This window comes from Calonectris borealis, chromosome 8 (assembly GCF_964195595.1).
Source record: "Calonectris borealis chromosome 8, bCalBor7.hap1.2, whole genome shotgun sequence".
In the NCBI taxonomy this organism is placed as follows: Eukaryota; Metazoa; Chordata; class Aves; order Procellariiformes; family Procellariidae; genus Calonectris; species Calonectris borealis.
In genome coordinates this window covers 10,369,766-10,388,206 of record NC_134319.1, presented here as the reverse complement: position 1 = coordinate 10,388,206, position 18,441 = coordinate 10,369,766, and the positions used below count along the sequence as shown (strand labels likewise).

General features: G+C 42.9%; 1 protein-coding gene across 2 annotated transcripts; it reads right to left on the bottom strand.

Moving 5' to 3' along the window:
* Window positions 1–46: 46 nt before the first annotated feature.
* Window positions 47–17,469, bottom strand: EFCAB14 (EF-hand calcium binding domain 14). 2 transcript variants are annotated; one of them, XM_075155821.1, is made up of 11 exons: window positions 17,201–17,469; window positions 16,080–16,228; window positions 13,792–13,937; window positions 11,797–11,895; window positions 8,881–8,991; window positions 7,924–8,004; window positions 6,869–7,060; window positions 6,120–6,200; window positions 4,934–5,045; window positions 3,930–4,061; window positions 47–3,074 (listed from the first exon to the last, which is right to left on the bottom strand). In XM_075155821.1, the coding sequence occupies exons 1-11, from the start codon at window positions 17,380–17,382 to the stop codon at window positions 2,899–2,901; spliced, it is 1,461 nt and encodes a 486-aa protein (XP_075011922.1). In that variant the 5' UTR covers window positions 17,383–17,469; the 3' UTR covers window positions 47–2,898. The 2 variants fall into 2 exon arrangements, with proteins under 2 accessions (XP_075011922.1, XP_075011923.1); XM_075155822.1 differs by lacking the exon at window positions 11,797–11,895.
* Between the last annotated feature and the right edge of the window lie 972 nt (window positions 17,470–18,441).

Here is an 18,441-nt window from a genome sequence, read left to right as displayed (position 1 = left end):
CGTCCCGCCCCGCCGTTCCGCCCCCGGAATGAAAAGGCCGGAGACGCACACTGAAAATGAACTTTTATTTAGATAAATTAAAAGTCGCGTTACATGACAAAAGGCGTGGAGTGCCGTAGCTCAAGCCCAGCGGAGCAGAGAAGCGCCACGCACGCCCAGCACGGCGCGGCTCCGCTCCTTGTACAGGTCAGTAACTGAACTGAAAGACAGAGGTGGTCCCCACGCAGGAGTCACCCAAAAGACACAAATACGGCCTGAAAACGAACCCAAGAATCACAGCGCACCAGCAAGTATCAGCTACGGCCCCAGCCGCCGCTCGCACACCTGTCAGCTCTCCTGTTTGATCTGATTTCAGACATCACATTTTTTTCTCTAGGCCTGACGCCCCGCAGAAGCGGGCGACCTCCTCGGGCTGGCCGCCCCTGCCCCTGGGGACAGCCGCCGTCTGCGGGCGCGGATCCGGACGAGTGCATTTGCTACGCCGGTGGCTTTTATGCCATCTGCAGCCTGAATAAAACACGGGGGAGGAAGCCTGCCAACACCCGGCATCGGGGCTTCGGAAAGCATGCAAGATGGAGACCAGCAGCGCAGCAGAACACCTGGGCAGAGGGGAGCGGCTGGCCGGGGACCGGAGCTGCGGGCCTGCAGCACACCGCTACCGGCCACCCCAGCCAAACAACAGCGACCGCTGTACTCAGGGATGACGGGGTTTTGTTAAATGGATAGCACAAGCTCATCCTACAACAGCGACTACAGCAATTAGCGATCCACTATGCTCTGACATGCAAATTAAGCAGCACCACTGGACAGCTGTGCCCTACTGCCAATTACTGACCAGCTCGGCTCCTCGGCCGCAGGCAGAGGACACGGGCGGCTGGAGCAGCACACGCTGTCTCTAGCTGACAGTTTCACTGTTGCTGTTGAAGAGCCTTCTAAAAGTAAAGCAGACTGCAACAAAACAAAACACTAATAGATTCACATGGCAATACAATAATCCCTTAAATTTTAAGGTAAGTTAAATTCCGTACAAATCAAACGTCCAAAAATATTTTGCAAACTCTGGCATATGGCTATGATACAGTATGTACAAATAAGATACCAGAATGGTTACATTTTATTGCTAGTGTTTTTTTATTTGGTTAAGGAATTATACAGTAGTGTATAAAAGGGTGTGGGAAGTGGCAAGAAGCAAGTGTTGGCTTCTTGTCCTCTCAAAAGCCAAGGTTGGTTGGTTTTGTTTTGTTTTTAAACACTGTATTCCAAATGTCACATCAAAAGCATTTGCATATTGGGTCACATCTGCATTACCCAAACAGGATAGAAGAGCAACAGTGATACAAGCCTAGGCAATGGGTAACAGGGTTCCATTTTGTATGTTCCTTCACCGATTCATACTGCAGAATACAATTTTTCTTAAAACATCCAGTCTCAAGCTATATAAAAGTCAACAATTATGAACTGACTTCCACATAAACTGATGTTTCAGCGAGGTGGGCAACTTCAATTCACTAATCGTGCAAAAAAACCTCCCAACGAGATCAGTAGTATTTGTGAGCAAAATCATCCGACTTGGCCCTGATCTAGCCTGCAAGAGAATCCCTTCTGCAAAAGTCATTTCCTATGTTCCAGAAACACTCTGTGTTTAGATCCACTAGTATAAACAAACCCTTAAGTTCCTCTATAATAAAGAAACCTCACTTACAAAGCATGGATCGGTAGAGAACACCGATGCGATTGCATGCTCCTATCCTGCTTTTTACATTCTTCTGTTGGTGAGAACACAAAAGGTAAAGGTACCAAGAAGTGATCATGTTCACATTAGTCAGGAAACAGCCCAGTCTACTCTGGGCCTTCCCCACCTGCTCACACTCCCAGTGACCGGGAGGTTTACTCGGGGCACTTCATCGGAGTGACCCCAACAACAGCAGATGGAAGAAACTGGCAGCACCAGCAACCCTGTTCAAAAGATCTCCAGCGACCAGTCAGTGAGACCGTCAGCACACTGCTGATCGTACCCGAGGCATGAACTATTCAGCTGCTACTCAGCAGGCTACGTTGTAGACTTTTACCTCTTAACGCATCTGTTAAAAGTTCTTCAATAGCTTTCTTTTTTTAAAAAAATAGATAGGCTCATCTCACAAAATAATCTGGATGCAATACAGCAAAGCTAAAAGAATGCTGAAGTGAAAACCCGAGCACTTGGTAGGTAATTGCTCCTGTAGGCTCATGATATAAAAACACTTTCAACTCTATCCTCTAAAAATAAATCCTGCTATAGATGGGCATGATTTACCACTCCTGCTTTCCTCTGAGTGAGTCCAAACTAATTCATGGATATACTCAGCCAAAATTAGAAATTTAGCTGAAGCTCTTAACCATCCCTTTTCGGCTCAGTCTCTCATCGTAAACAGCTTACTACCAACACAGGCCCTGACAGAAACCTCCCCTTAAATATGCATAATCTACTCTATCTCAAACATTTGCAAGCAGAAGCAGCCCATCTTTACAAGACAGATTTCTTTCTGCTCTACATAAAGTGCAGCTCTCTAATTTAAGGCAAATTTCAGTGAAATATAAAACCATAGTTTTATTTTAGTATGTACACATTTTAAATTAAAAACAAGAACTCCCTTGAAAAGGAAAGAATGAGAGGAAAATGTTTCCAAGTTTGGGAATTTTCTGGATTTTAACACAGTCCCAGTATTATGTCCTATCGACATATAAATTTGTAAATTTCTTTTCAATAAATGCAAACAAAAAAAGAGGTGACAATGTGTACAGTAATTTAGCTCCGAAGATCAGTAAAACACTGGGAAAGTGCAGATGTAGTTTTTCATGTCCCGTAGTTTCCTTTAGCTACAGTAGCATCCATCAATATCACATTTCTAAATATATATCCTATACACCTAAGGCTAATCTCAGTTCTTGTAATGAGTATTTCTCATCTCCATCTGTGTCAAATTTCTTAAAGCTCTGCGACTCTTGGGCTGTAGAGCCAAGCAGCTTTTGAAGATCTTCATATGATAGTTTTCCATAAGCATCTTCAGTTGCTTTTTCAAACAAATTCTGAAGATCTGCAAAGAGAAAAGGATTTAAAAGTAGCTCCTTTAAGTACACAGGAATATCCTATAAGCTGCTCTTCCAGTTTTACTGCACTATGTCTTACTACCTAGTGATTAAACAAAGCAGATCCAAGTATGTATCTTGCCTTCTGCGTTGTTGCAAGCTGTCAGTAACAGTTTAGGAGAAAAAAGCATGAACATTTCTGGATTAAATTACATTAAATCTGGAAAAAAAAAAAATCCCTATTTCTGGCCATGACTAATAGCCCATTCTACAACCACTAACTGCATACAGATGAAGTTATCCTCCACAAAAGCAAGCGCTGAATGACTGTTGCTATACCAACAGCACAGATGATATAAAGGGAAAAGTGTCTGTTCATTTCCTGATGCAAAGCACTGCCCTTTCAGTAGCTGAAGAGACTGAACAGCAAGATCCAGAAACCATTCATTTGACCAGGCAGCGTTCTCTTAAAAAAAATAAAGAAAAAAAACAACCCCAAAACACTCACACCTACTTCTTTTTCCTTCAGCACCCTAATTCTGACCTTCTCTCTCTCAATCTCTGGGACACTTGGTATAATACTTTGGCACTCAAAACAATTACAATTCACTTATAAAGCACACTTCCTGTTTAAATCCCAGTTTCCTTTCTTTTACATGCTAGTCTTTTCTTTTAGGTTTGGTGGTTTTTTTAATTTTTTTTTTTTTTTTTTAAAAAGTCCATAGTTCTCAAGCTTTTAAAATTGACCTCACTTCTCCCAGAACGCCCAGACACGCTATCATAATTCCAGTTATACTGATCGTCTCCTGAACATGTACATGAAATATTCAGAAAAAGGAAAGGTCAGCCTAGAAAGGACATACCTTCGATGCTGGAAATTCCTGGTAAGGACAGATGTCTCAGCTGTCCGTTACCCTCTGTGTTGTCATCAGCTGACCTTGAAGCCAGCCTTGAAAGGTCTGTGGGATTTGCTGTAGTACTCAGACTATTTTCAACTGTTACAAAACAATTTCTATTAGTCTTGCTAATTCCACAGAATTACAATTAGCAGAAACAAGAAAAAATCCAATAAAACGAATTAAATTTTTTTTTTTTTGCATCACAGATGCTGTATGGGATAACAATGCTGAAAAATGATTTTAGAATACAGCAGTGTTGTCTCCTTTTACCAATAACTGGAAAAACAGAAGGAAGGAAACTTTTTTTGGACAGTTACACAGCTTTAATCTTTCATGCTCTACTAGGACATGTGTATTTGTAAGCCCCATACAAAGAATGACTTGGAAGTGCTTTCTGCTTCCCAGTCTAAAAGTGCTGAACAAGCTTCATTAAGCAAATTACATCTGCCCACCTGGGTTGTTTTCACCTTGTCAATGCAGGTATCTATCTTCACCAACAGCAAGGTCTAAACTTCCAAGTTGCTGATTAGCAAATTAACAACAAGCACAGTTCTATTGTAATAAAGTATTTCAGATCTTCAGCACTACCTGAATATATACAGCAAAAGTATAGAACTGAGACAAGTCAGCAGAGATGCAGACCTTTCCTCTATGTTACACTTGGGTTTTGAAAAAGCAAAAATAGATGTTACTGGGTATAAATTTCTACAAGTTAATCATTGTATGCCTTCAAATACAAGCTATTGATGCATGTGAATCCTGCTATACACATGGAAAGCCACCTTCAAGATTTTGTAGTCATATATAGTTTTCTGTTTTAGAACCATCAAGTTCCCTACCACCTTAATTGAAATAATCTTCACAAAAAATCTTAAGGAACAGTCTAATTTATCCACCTTCATTAGTTATCCTTTGAATTACACAAGGAACCTTCAGGTTTATGGATTACTATTCTACGACATTCTTACCATTCTTTGATGTCTCAATGGGTCTGTCATTTTCTGGCTTGCCTGTGAGAGCATTGATCAGCTGAAGCTTCTCTCTTAGTTTTGATACCTGAGAATCTCTAGTTCCTGTTTCCTGCATATGTAGAAAAAAATTTTCTTAAAAAGCACCCCTTCAATAGATGGAGAAGATCAGGAAAAGAAGTAATTTAAAATATGTAAGTACTTTTGAGTGACTTGGAGGTCTCCAGGCTGATCAAGTTTAAAATGATTAAAAAAAAAAAATCTATGGGAAGATGTAAGGAATAAATTCACATAGTCTGTAAGAGAATAAAAGAATCAGTACCTCCACCTGAGAAGTAGGCAACTATTTTGCAGATACTGATTTCAAAAGAATTTGACATTTAATTTCCATATTTCTTATATAAATGAGCAAGACTCTGAAAAATCATAATATAAAACAATCAAACATACTTGGAGCGAACATTTGTACATTAATTGAATTACATAATTGTTTTAAATGTTTGTCTGCAGTACTGACTACCTTAGTGCTGGAGTCACTACATCCCTGTCAAAATAAAACCACCACATTTTTTAATCTGGAGCTCCTTTGTTCTTTTTATGAGCAGGTTCCAGATGACAGGTTGAGTTCACATCAATCCAAGCCTAGAACTGACGGAGTAGCCAGTTCACTCACCTGCCTTCTTTCCAGAAGATGGAAACTAACCTCAGCAGCACCACCTCTTATCCCCAGCCCACAATATGGCCGTTCAGTTAGTCTGTTAAACTTGCTCGCACCCAGTCATCAGATCATTACTGAGAGGCGGCTTTCATCAATTCCTAGACTCCACTAGGGCAAAATTTCTCTAAGTCAACCCAAAAAGGTTTTTAAACATGAGTAAATGCCGTAACCCCCTTTGCAGTGTGAACCCACGATAGTCGGGCTAGCTTTGCTGAGAGCATGGCAATGGATACGCCAATGAACTGGCTGCCAGAGTCCCCTGTTCCACTGGACCATGGTCTGAACCTCCCAAGATTCCTTCAGCTGCACAGAAGGATATTACAGCAGCTCTGCTGTATTATCCCATATGTAGTCAGAATGGCAAGACTTGAAACTATTACAACTTTTCTTCCATCCTAGTTAAAACATTATCATAAAGACAATTACATGCTCTACTAATCCAGTGTAATTTGTGTTTCCTTACTTTACCTTCAGTTCTTTATTTGAATGAGTTTCATTATCTAGTTGATCTTCATTTTCTACTTTTAGAGAGGTAGTTGCATCATTCCCCTACAGGAAAAATGGAGGAGAGCCAAGTTTATTCATGTGCTTATTATTTTCTACAATAGAGTTTCTTTCCTTCAAATTTGGCAGGTATGAAGCAGGAAAAAAACAGGGCAAATACATGCTAGAACAAACATGAAGACGGTGGGTTATGTAATTTACCACAGTAACGTCAGCATGTTCCTCATTGCTAAACATACAGAACACCTTCCCAGAGACTGGCCCCAGTATGGCATACAGAAAGCACTGAAAGGATTTACGAACATATTTAGTATTAATATTATTTTTTTTTTTTTAGCATTTAAGCACCACTGAACAATCCAGAGGCCCACCTACCTCCTCAGTGGTCTTAACAGTCCCCTTACATGCCAGAGTGCCTTCCTAAAACATAGTTAAAGAGGTTTGTGAATCCCGCCCCATTAAGCAGTCACCCAAGTCTTAAACGTCACAGTGTTTTGGACATTTTTCTGTATATTCTGCAGGGAATACTTCAGAGATACTCTTAACGTTGGTTATCTGTTCAGAAATACGGAGCAAATTCCAGTCTTTTAAAATGAAATCCTAAGCGTCTCAAGTTTCATTCTGACATTTTCTTTAGTTAGGTTTGAAAAGCTGTATCTGTAGTGTGTAGAAAGGATTGAAACTACTAGCCTGAGCAGACATCAAGTACTTACCACACCAGCAGACAAGTTCTCTCTTTTGTCCAGATTATTCACAGCAAGGGGAGAGTTTTCCAACAGCATAACCCTCCGGCTAAGGTTACCAACGGTTGAATCCACATTTAGAAGCTTGATGTCATTCAACTTTTGGTACGCCACTACAGTATTATTTAGCTCCTCCAAAGCTGCATGCAGCGACTGGCTTTCCTGAAATATAAAACCGGCACATGTCAGTTTACTCAACCTCTGCAGCACTCTTGCTATTAACAACATGGCAACTGACCCAGTTAAACCAGGCAGACTTCAGACTGGCTCTCCACCGACACCACTGAAAACATCCAACTGGAAGCTCGCAGAAAGTTATTCCCGCTTTCCAAGTTTGAAACTGAGATTTTCCTCAGGGCTAACCTCTTTGTGGCTAATGTAACCATTTCAACCGTGCCAGCAAACACACAAAGCCTATTCATCTAATTTTCCAGGGCAAGCTTAGTAACCACACCATTTTTCCCAAGAAAGCATGTACTAGGCACACTTATACACAAGATTCGTTTTTGAGGAAGATATCAACGATATTAGATGTAAATAAATGCAGTCATTCCATTCCAAGCCATTCAGCTAAACACCCACACATTATCCTTTTTTTTTTGTTGCTGAATCCCTGCTTTCCACACCTCATTACATTGAGGGTGATTCAATACATGCTGCTCCCAAATTTGCGTAGATTGGCAAGTAGATGCCATAAAATCCATTTGATAAAAAGCCTTTAACTCGTTTCCATTTACATGAGCAAAGTATACTTATAATTTGTTTGATATTCGTTTCAGTGTTTTTACTCCTCATCCAGTTAGAACACAAAAAAATACTCTCAGACTAGGATACTTTCCTGTTTGCACATACACAGGAAAAACTACAGCAAAATTATCTTATACTCCGTTTTGAAGGATGCTATCTGTATCGTCTTGATAAAAAAACATACTTTTTTGTACACTACAGTACTGCAAAACACACACAAAAAAGTTAAGTATCAGTGATACTTGTACCAATATTCCTCATGCAAGGGAGAAAAATACCTGTTTGCAATTTTCTGTCTGATTTCTCTCAGTCCTTGGCACAACAGTGGAGGGAAGTGAAGGTATCTCTTTTAATTCCTTCTAAGGAAAGAAGTAGAAAGATATGTTACCAAATGCCTGTAAAAAAAAAATACTAAGCTTTTAATAACTGGCAGGCTGCAGCTAAGGATGTTTTGCTACAATTACAGTCACTCATGTCTGTTGTGCATGCATTATTTTAACGAGGCTAATACAGAGTTTTCTCTTTCAGACACATAAGGTCCAAACTTATTTTAATTAAACTGTCCTAATTAGCTCTTCTCCCTTTAATGAAGTATTATGATACACATTTCACTGCTACCATACACGCTGCCAAATCTGCAATGTTTTCGTAGCACCCACTGACTGAACCAAGTTTTATAATGTGTCTAATTTACATTTTATCTGCAAGTATTCCTATTAAAGTAAAGCTGTATTGCAGTTTAGCTGTAAAGCTTTAATTATTGGCTCAGTTTGTTAACCCCAAATGAGAGGTCAGTATAAATACAGTGAGTAGTTTCTGGTAAAGATGGTCAGTAATTTCATCCTTATATACATCATTCATTCAACCAACAAACTGTATCTCAACACTTCCACCATCCCCAATTCCTATGACAGCGCAGACAGTTACCATAAGCAGTACCCTATGACACATAAAAGCAGAGATTCCCAAGGCTCCACATCTGTGTAGTAGGAAGCAAAAATCTGCAGGATAGGAAGTATAGAAGCAACCAACAATTCTGGCTACAGAAAAATACATACTTGATATCATATAGGAGATGTCACACAGGGGTTACGAGATTAACAGTGTATTAATGTACCTACTAAAACTTCAAAAGTATTTCGAAGGCACAAGGCAAAACTCCACGCAGTTCTTAAACTTGCTTCATTAAGCAGGTAACCATTAAAATACAGTGTTAAATCAGCACATTTTCTTACCACATTATTCTGGAGTATTTCTATGGATTTCTTGTATTCTTCAATAGCTGTCTGTATATTTTCAACATCATGAGAAACACTGGTAAGAGTGCTACCTATGTTCGCTACAGTCTGGAAGAAAGTAGAAGACAAAAAACTCAGCCTTCTTCAACTGTACCGTTCCAGAGTTTCCATCTGCTAAACACGATGTTTTGCTAGTGAAAGTGCAGGCAGACCGCCACAAAAACATGCACGTGAGTTTGGAGTATTCAGAACTTCCTTTGCAGACCAAACTGCAAATTATACCCATCGCATCTCCAGGCCAATAAATGAACACACAGTCTACACCTTGAGAGCTTAAGCTAAATAACCAAAATTATGGGTTTGCTACTCTCACTCCCAAAACAATACAAATGTCCTGGCATTAATTTACAAAAAAATAATCCTGAGATGAAGACATCTTACCTCCTCTCTACATGGAGTACTTGTATTGAATATAAGGATGCTGACATCACCCATTTACCCTGCCTTAATTGTCTGATGGGTAACCCCGAAAGACACGTCATACGCTGCAAAACTAGTCTGCCAAAGGTCACCGATTAGACTTTCAAGCAAGTATTACCTGTTCTAAAATGAAAGAATAGCTCTGAAGCATCAGGAAAGCCCCGTTAATTTGCAGGTACAGCCAGTGTGCCTTTGCTTCTGACCACTCCCGTCCCATCCTTCCCTTGCCTTCACCTATACGAACTCCTCCTACCCCCAACTTTAACTTTAGAAAGTAACTATTCTGTAAAGCTGCGCTGGTGTTTTAGCAGCTGACAGCACAGCGCCTATCAGAGTCAAACTGTCAGCTGGGACATCCACAAACACTAATGGAAGTTACAGTAATAGGACAGAGCATGCCTCTATGCTTCCCATTCCATTTTTAATACTTTCTTCAATCGTTAAAACAAACAGAACCCTTCTAAAAATCCCCTTTTCCTATGACCCTGCTATGCTCATAAGCTCTTAAGGCACTGAAGTGACCCTCTAGCTACCCAGACTATATTCAAACGATATCCACACAAGTCTTGCTCCTGCTCTGCATTTTGCAAGTCTGAACACAGGTTCAGTAAGCAATCTCTCTGCCCTGTAGAACCTCAGGACACCTTTAGCACCTTTCATTGGTCTGAACAAAAGCCCCTGTCCAAGAGGAACTCCCTCAGTAATCCTTCAGGACTCTACCACCAGCAGGCAGCTCCGCATTTTCAGGAACAGTACCTAGAGGGAAAAAGAATTAAGAAAACCAAAATCCTATTCTAAGAATAGTAGCCTTTTCTTCCAAGAAAGGCAGGTAATTCCCAAGACAGCTGGATGCAATGGACAGCTGAGCAGGAGATTTTTCACCAGGGCTATCAAAAGCCAGGCTACCAACACCCACTGAAGTTCTGCGTGACAGGAGATAGTGCAGCATGCACACAGGGGTCAAAAAGAAGTTCAAGTCTTGAAATCTATTGCTTTTCATTAACACGACACTTACAAACTATTGATATTATTGTATTTAAACCTCCGAGTTTTTCCACACTCACAATATATCTCCTGGAAGGATTCCAGCTCTGTTTTTATTACATCAACCTTCCAAAACACAAATGCAAGTGAGATGGCATCAAGAGAGCAGTGGAAACAGATACCACATCTAACTCCTTACTTAGATTCAACAGCAGAGACTGGAAAGAATTCCAAAGTTCCCAAGATTTTTGAAGTGTGACCAAGGATGGACTTATTTCAACATGAAAAAGTCTTGCTGTTCAGCAGATCACTGCAAGCTGAAACCTGTTGGCCCGAACACTTTGTCCTGACAGTACTGAAGGCAGCGAGATGACAACAAGGTTTTTCTATATTATATAAATAAAGTAGGTGCAGGTTCCAGGCTCTAGGTACTGCCTTAAGACTTACTTCTAATATGACACAGTAAAAATCCAGCATGCTCATAACAGCAAATTAGAAGCTTAGGAAATAGCTTTGTACTCCTCCCAGAAAAAGAAATCCTAGCAGCCTGATCAGCCAAACCACACTAATTGCTTTGCATATGACTAGCTTGTTGATTATACATTAATTTTGTAGGGATAGGAAGTGAGAAGTGGAAACCCCTAAGAGCCACAAAGACAACTGGATTGATATTAGGTGTTAGCCCAATATAAATGTTTATTGCTAAATAAACAGAACTGTCATGGAAGAGCCAGGGAAGTTTCAACAAGCCCTTCTTTTTACAAAAGTAAACAGGACGGTTCTTTGGTAAAGAATGCTCAGCTAAGGCACACGGTAAGACACTGTATTAACAGAAATCACTTCAGAAGTAAGCCTGCGTCACCCAGTAGGGCCCATCTTTCAAGGGATTGTCAGAAAACCATCCCAGTACAATTCATGTTTTGCTGTGCATGTACTGAACACCAAGAAAGCTCCCACGCTCTCAAGTTAGACCCCTACCCGCCTCAAGACTCTAAATGCAGAGCCAGATGTAGAACTATATACTGCTCCAGATGAGGAAGTTTTCCAGAAAGCAATCTTCTTTTCCAATTAAAAAAGCTAAACAAACCACCTATTTGCAAGCAGAGTTGTAAAACTGCAGACAGACTTTTTGCAAATGTCTTAAATGTATTAAGATTAGCAACCAGAAAGATCAGCTCCAAGGTAAAGAAGTGATAACATAATACAACTAGAAACAAATGCATCTCCAGAAAGGGACAACCAAGGCCTTCAAATTTTTTATCTGCCATACACTATCGTAAGACCATACAATATCAGGTATATGAAGTCCAATTTAAAAACAAGATGGACAAGCAAATATTCCTCACATGCAATTCAGGTAACTCCTGTCATCACTGCTGTCCCCAAGAACCCAGCTGCAGCTTAGCAGCACAGAACATGTTTAGCAATAGTCACATTTACAGTACTTGCCTTCTGAAGTTTCTCTACTGTGACAGGAAGAGAAATCAGATCAGAAGCAGACTTTATGTTGTTTTTGAGATGATTTACTGTTGAGGTCAATAGTGATATCTAAAAACAAAGAGGAATATTTAGAATTAGTCAACATAATCCTGACTCTGACCTTCCCCAATACTGACGACTTAATTTGTAACATTAAACACAAGACAAGACAAAAAACATATACATACACACACAGAAAACCCCTGGCTCTAGCTTGTAAGTCCTGCCTAGGCTACATTAAAAATATTCTGCTTCTTGCAACAGAGGCAATTTTTTTTTTTTTCACTGAATGAAAGCCATAGAAGCCCCTTCTTTTCAATAATGTACCCTCTGCCCATTTTACATTAATCCCCTTAGAGAAAGGCTGTTGCCCAAGAAAGATTTTTAAAATTGTGCAAGAAGCCTTTACGTGGAGGAAACAGTCATCTACTTCTGTATTTAGCAAGCAAGCCTGCCTGGCAAATCCCAGTGAAGCCATGCAACTTCTCTAGCTGAGTGACAGGCAAAGAAGTTGCACGCATCACCCAAACCTTCTGCTACAGAAGTGGAACCGTGACAATCTAGGTACGGTGGGTTAGCTCAATTTTTGTCAACTGTTTGACCCAGAAGGCAAGTTATTCAATGGGTCTTCAGGATTATTTATTCATTCCAATTAAGAGGCTGTCAAATAAATTAAAAACAACCACATGCTGGTCATTAATTTCTAACACTATCACTTTAAGATAAATTGGTAGCCATCAGTAGTCACAATGAAGGAAAATAATTTCTTCTCACATTTGAGAATAAACAGTAGAGCGGATAAAACCCACTTTCTTCTAGTTAAAAAAGTTGTTTCGCAAGCTGAGGAAATGGACAAGATCCTAGTTTTACATTAGGCCAATGTTGATCAGCTGCTGTGCAGAGTCTCTGGTTCTACAGCTGTGAATACTGGCTGAAATAATTCCCAGCAGTGCATCCTAACAATTTATGGGGAAGGAAGGAAAAAAGCCAGTAACTAAATTTTGATCCCCAGAAGAGCTGGCTCAGACTGTAACCAGACCCTGAAGTAACTTGAGGGTCTACAAGAACCACGTGCAAGTATCTTTAACATCCAGGTGCAGATGATAGCGTTTTGAAAGTCCAATGAAGCACCTAAATATCTGTGGATAATGCATAGTCAGATGCCAAAGCAAGCAAGTCAAATTTTCAAACATATTTATGTGCCCCATTAAGCACTTAACCACTGCATGGGACTGAAGAAAAACCAATCTGAGCAGGCACCTCAATACTCTTAAAAATTAAACCCAAAGCACCAGTGTCAGGGAGGTTCCTCATATGCACCTCCTGACACCACTAACCGTGAGCAGCTCTGAACTTTTACTGTCCGAGGCAAGAATTTCAGCAAGAGCCTTGCTGGATGCTTTGTTTGAAGCATGAGCTAATAGATCAGCTGAGGAAACAGCTTTCTGTTAAGTGGCTTAGTTCTAGCCGCGTAAACAGAGCTAAGATTTACACCAGTAGAGGTTCCTAGTGTGTATTAGCAGATTTTATATTCATGAGACACCAGTACTTCATTTGTAGCAACACGAACTTGCACTGATTCGGGTAACTTCCTTCCATGCTCATCAAGTGTTTGCAGGTGAAATGTCAAATCTCTTATCATAAACATCACAATTATTTGGCAGGAAAATTAAGAACTGCACAGTTCTCAGGTTCTTTTAAATTCTGCCTGAAGTCGTTCCAGCAGTTGCGTAATTTCTCCTCTTTCTGATCAGTCTCCAGTCCAACTGGATGCCCAACCTTTTTTTTGCTTGTTTAATAATAAGGCTTATACTCCATTTTAACTTTAAAAATAAAAGTTTAAGCATATGGTCATGGAAGTCCTTAGAGAAAAGCTCAGCACTGCACTTGAAATTAATTTCTGTAAAAATAAATTTGAATGGAATATTTTATTATTTTTGAAAATGAAGCACTGATCCCTCTCACCTGTTTATTGATCTCTGTGATATTCATCCAAATTTTATTTAGCCCCAGTTCTCCAGTCTCAATTTGTTCTAGTTGCTTTTGCTTCTGCACCAAATCTTCATTCAGTTTAGGAATTTCTTGGAATGATGTCTTTTGATTAGATTCCACTAAAAAAATGAAAAAATAATTAGATTTGTTTTTAAAAAAAAAAACAAAAATCCAGGTAAACAACATTGAAAGGCGAAAGACAAATTACAAGCAGCAACATCTACAGCAGTGAAAGGCAGCTATAACAGTTTCTACGTATGGGTTTATTGCTAATTCAGAATTAAGTGTTTGTTCAGAATGACAGCTCTTTTTTGTTTTAAGAGTACTAATGCCTGCAGAGGGAACCCAGAGAGACTGTACTAAATTTAACACTTTGCAATAGTACTGTCATTCTGGCAAGCCTCAGCAGGTCTTTATTTAGTGCAGTTATTTTGCATTACTTTCACAGAGGAACATGAAATAGTAATGGGACTGTGAAAAAGAACTGCCAACAGTACCAGGGCAAAGGAGGCACGTGAAATGAACCTCAGTGCCCTTTTCAAGCCTGCAAAGGGGCTGCTGACAATGAAGTGAATTCCAAAGAGATTAACGTGATTACAGTTGTTCCATGTGATGAAAAAACAATGGGGGAAAAAAAAAAATGTATAAGCTTACACACTAACGTCTGTTGGTAAACAGATCAGTAAACAAGGTCCTTGGAAATACAGCCAGTTATTACTGCAATTAATACTAGAGGAAGGGGGAAACATGCAGCTCAAACCAATTCAAGTGAGCCTCAGAAATGCAGCTCTTCCAGGTCTGCAGTGACTAAGCTGTTTAGCTGCAAGAGCTATTAGGCAATCCTAAGTCCCTAGGTCTGGGAAACAAATAAGCAAAGGTTTTGAGATGGAGATGACAAAGTTCTCCAAAACCTGCACCTCCACCCTGCAACACAGCGCTGGAATGCTCCACAACAAACCACCATCTTTCAGACCACAGACCGCCAAGAGCAGTGGGATCTACGTGGTACGTAGCTGGCAGCTCCCAGAACAAATTTCCATGTGTGACCCACCCGGTCAAAAGGGGAAGCCTTCAGGAGTGTTTCGTGCCCATGGAGTGGATGCCCAAATACATACAAACGGAAAGCTGTGCATCTTCAAAAACCCACTTCGCTCTTCTTGAAGCAAGTCCTAAAGGTCATTTCTAGGTACAGAGTAATCTGTGCTGATCACTCAAGATCCAAATAACACTTTCAGTTAAGAAAGACCTTGAAAGGTGTATTTTAGCCAAAAGAGACTGAGAGCTAGTTGTGTGCTTGACACAAGCAGTTCACACTGAATCTGATGTTTCAGAGGCTCTTGTAGGCAAATTATTTTCTGTTTTGCCACTCTCACTGCATACAGTGAAACCCCACTTAAGAGTTTTTTGCAGCGTTAGGAAGGTTGAGTACTATATGCATTCTTAGCATCACTACTAACAACTGAAGGGAAACACCACAATGACTTCCCCCTACCCCAAACGTACTACAGATGCAAAGATGTATTTTTAAAAAGCTCCTGTACCATACTCAGTTTGTTCAAAGGATAGCAGAACATTAACAAATGCTGCCAAGGGAATCTGCTCTTATGGGGAAAAAATCTGGAGGAAGATTCAGAGGAGGAAGATTCTTTTTCCAAACCTGCCGTAGGACAGACTGATCCTGTGCCTTTGTTTCTCCATCCACCCACCCACATGCAAACGACATAAAATTTGAACAAGAACAGGTCAATGCAAGCAAGATAAACATTCAGAAGAGATGAAGAAAAAACATAATACTGAAGCAACATTTAAATTGCAGTAATGCCATAGCAAGTATTAGCGGTTTTTAAAAAAAGCTCACAACAAGAACATTGTTTTCCACCTATTTTTTGCAGAGAAGCATCAGAATCCCCTAGACTGCTTTTATGGAGCTGATCAGAACTTTTTCTTTTTAAACAATGGCTTCTTTTAGAAGAGAGCACTCCCAAGCCCAAAGTCGGGAATTTTAGAAATGTATGTACAAGCAACTACAGGCCCACCTAGTCCAGCATCCCTGCTCCTCAGGACACACAGAGCAGGCAAGAATATACAACACTTACCTTAGAGTCGCCCAGCCTCTGAGCTGTTTTGGCTCATAAAACTCCTCAATTCAGGAGCAGTTTGTCTACTCAGTACTTTCAGACTTTGAATAAGTAGGCAGGCAACTAAAGCTCTTCATACTGCCCAAAGCAAATGTAAAATAGCGTAGTTACATTTATACTTACTAGTTCGAAACTTCTCCTTTATTGCATCCAGATCCTCCTTGAGAGCCACCTGCATCCAGACTAAGCCAACGCACGCTACCACACAAGCGGCAAGTATGACAAAAGCACATAATGGGTAACAGAATTTGCAGCATCGTAGATAGTCTCCCCTGGGTAAAACAAAAAGAACAGATTGTAAATACTCAACAGTACCTAGAAAAGTTTTATTTTAAATGCTGATCTATCAAAGTAAGGGACAGTGCTGGAACAGCCCACATGTTTTGGCTGACAAGAGCTAACAAAGATCTTTTCCAAGAATAAATAAGGCTATACAGTGAGATCAGGGCTATTGCTTTCTGTTCAGTTTATCCTCAGGAGGCATATCTAACATATTTAAGAGCAGCTGTCAGGTTTCTCTTACTAAAATTTCCTGCTCTGCTCACGTAAACTTATGTTAGGAACATCTGCTTGATAGCTTAGAAAGCAGGCTTCAAGAAAGGGTATTACCATAATGTTATGAAAAGTACTTCTAGATTATCCTAAACTGCGAAAGCCTAAGTTTCCCTGCGACGTGCCTACTTTTAGTTATTCTTAGAAGCCCATTAATAACGCTGTTACTTAACTGAAAAGCTTATCTATCGGCAAAAGCATGTCGTGTCCATGACAAAACCAGCACTGCGTCAGCTCGCAGAGCCAGGTTTGTGCCATGCCAAACACGCGGGGATAACTGTGCTCAACATTTCAAGCACCTGACGCCGAGCTGCTCTAAGGACTTCAGGTGCGGTGAGCATAAAACAGAAAAAAACAAGAAGAAAAAAGCCGGAGGATGGTTCAGATCTACTTCCGCACCCAGCCAGGCGACCTGTTGGGCCAAACACACTCAGTGCAGCCCCAGGTCCTTCCTAGCAGACCCCAGCGCCCCACAAGCCCCGACAACTGGGAAGCTGACCCGCTGAAAGCAACGCAGCCGCCTCCACCACCGCCCCGGAGACCGGCGCCGAGGCGAGGAGCTCCCGCCGCGGCGAGGTGGCCTGCCTGCCTGCCCGCCCCCCTCCCACCGCGACGCGGAGCGGGTCCGGGGCCCGGGGGCAGATCCCCAAGCGGGCCGGGCCGGGGACTCGGCGGCAGCCCCGGGGACTCACTTGCCGCAGCGGCCCCGCGCCCCCGCCGCCGCGAACTCGTCCTCCTCGGAGCTGGACTCGGAGTCGGAGGCGGGCGGCTCGGTGCGCAGCAGCCGGTGGCCCGAGCCCTTCTTGGCGGGCTTCTTCCTCCGGCCGTCGGCGGCCAGGCCGATGAGGGCGTTCAGCTCCTTCCGCTTCTTCATCCTCTTGTGGGGCGTCGGCGGCGGCGCGGCCGGCGGCTGGCTCCCGCCTCCCTCCTCCGCCGCCGCGGCGGCCGCCGCCGCCAGCGCACCCCGGCTCGCCAGCCTGCGGCCCGGCCGCGGCTACAGGCGCTCCGCGGGGCCGCGGCCGCTGCTCCCCCGCCGGCCCCGCGGCGGCACGCCCGGCCCCGCTACCGCCGCCCGCCCCGCCCGCGCCATGGCTGCTCCCGGCCCCGCCGCCTCCACCTGCCAGCAACCCGCGCTCCCATTGGGCGGCGCTGGACCGCCCCGCTCGGGGCTTAAAGGCCCAGGAGCGCCCTCCGCGGGGGTCGGGGAACACGCGGGGGGACCGCGGGTTCGAGCCCCGCCCCCGGCGGGTGGGACGAACGGTGAAGGAGGCGGCTAGAAGCGGCCGGGCGGAGGAGCGCGGCCCGGCTGGTGCCTCCCTCCGCGATTACCCTCCGTCCCCTCGCCCACCAGGCTCGGCGGGGGCCCTTGCTCCCAGAGATAACGGTGGCAGGGAAGCGGCGTTGCCTGGCAGCTGCCCGCCCTCTGCCTGCCGCAAAGCTCTGCCGAAGCCGCCGCGTTACCGGCTCCCGGCTTACGCAGCACCGCGAAACCCGCCCGGTGCGGGATTCACTGCCTTCCCTGTGGAGGAGATGTTGTCCCGGCCGTTTTTAAGATGCGGCTTAAAATGATCTCTCGCTCGGGGCGCCGGCAGCGTGAGGGGGGGAGGGAGGCAGGGGAGGGAGCTGTCAGCCGGGATGCCGGGGTGGGCATGGATGGAGATGAGGGTGAAACCTGGGAGGCAGGAATATGTGATGAAGACCTCGGGGGGAGGAAGCCTAGGGTATGCCTATTTTCTCCTTCAGGCTTGTGTGCACTAAAAGCCTAAAGAACTGTATGTAAAGGAGCGATATTCCCAAATGCCGGCTTCGCGCGCCCGCTGGGATGGTTGTTACACACCCGCGCTCAGCCAGGCTCTTTTTTTTTCCTCCCTAAAAGCCTCGGTCCTTGCAGTTCTCCCCGGTGCACAAGCCAGCAGCCGGGGTTTGGGGGGGG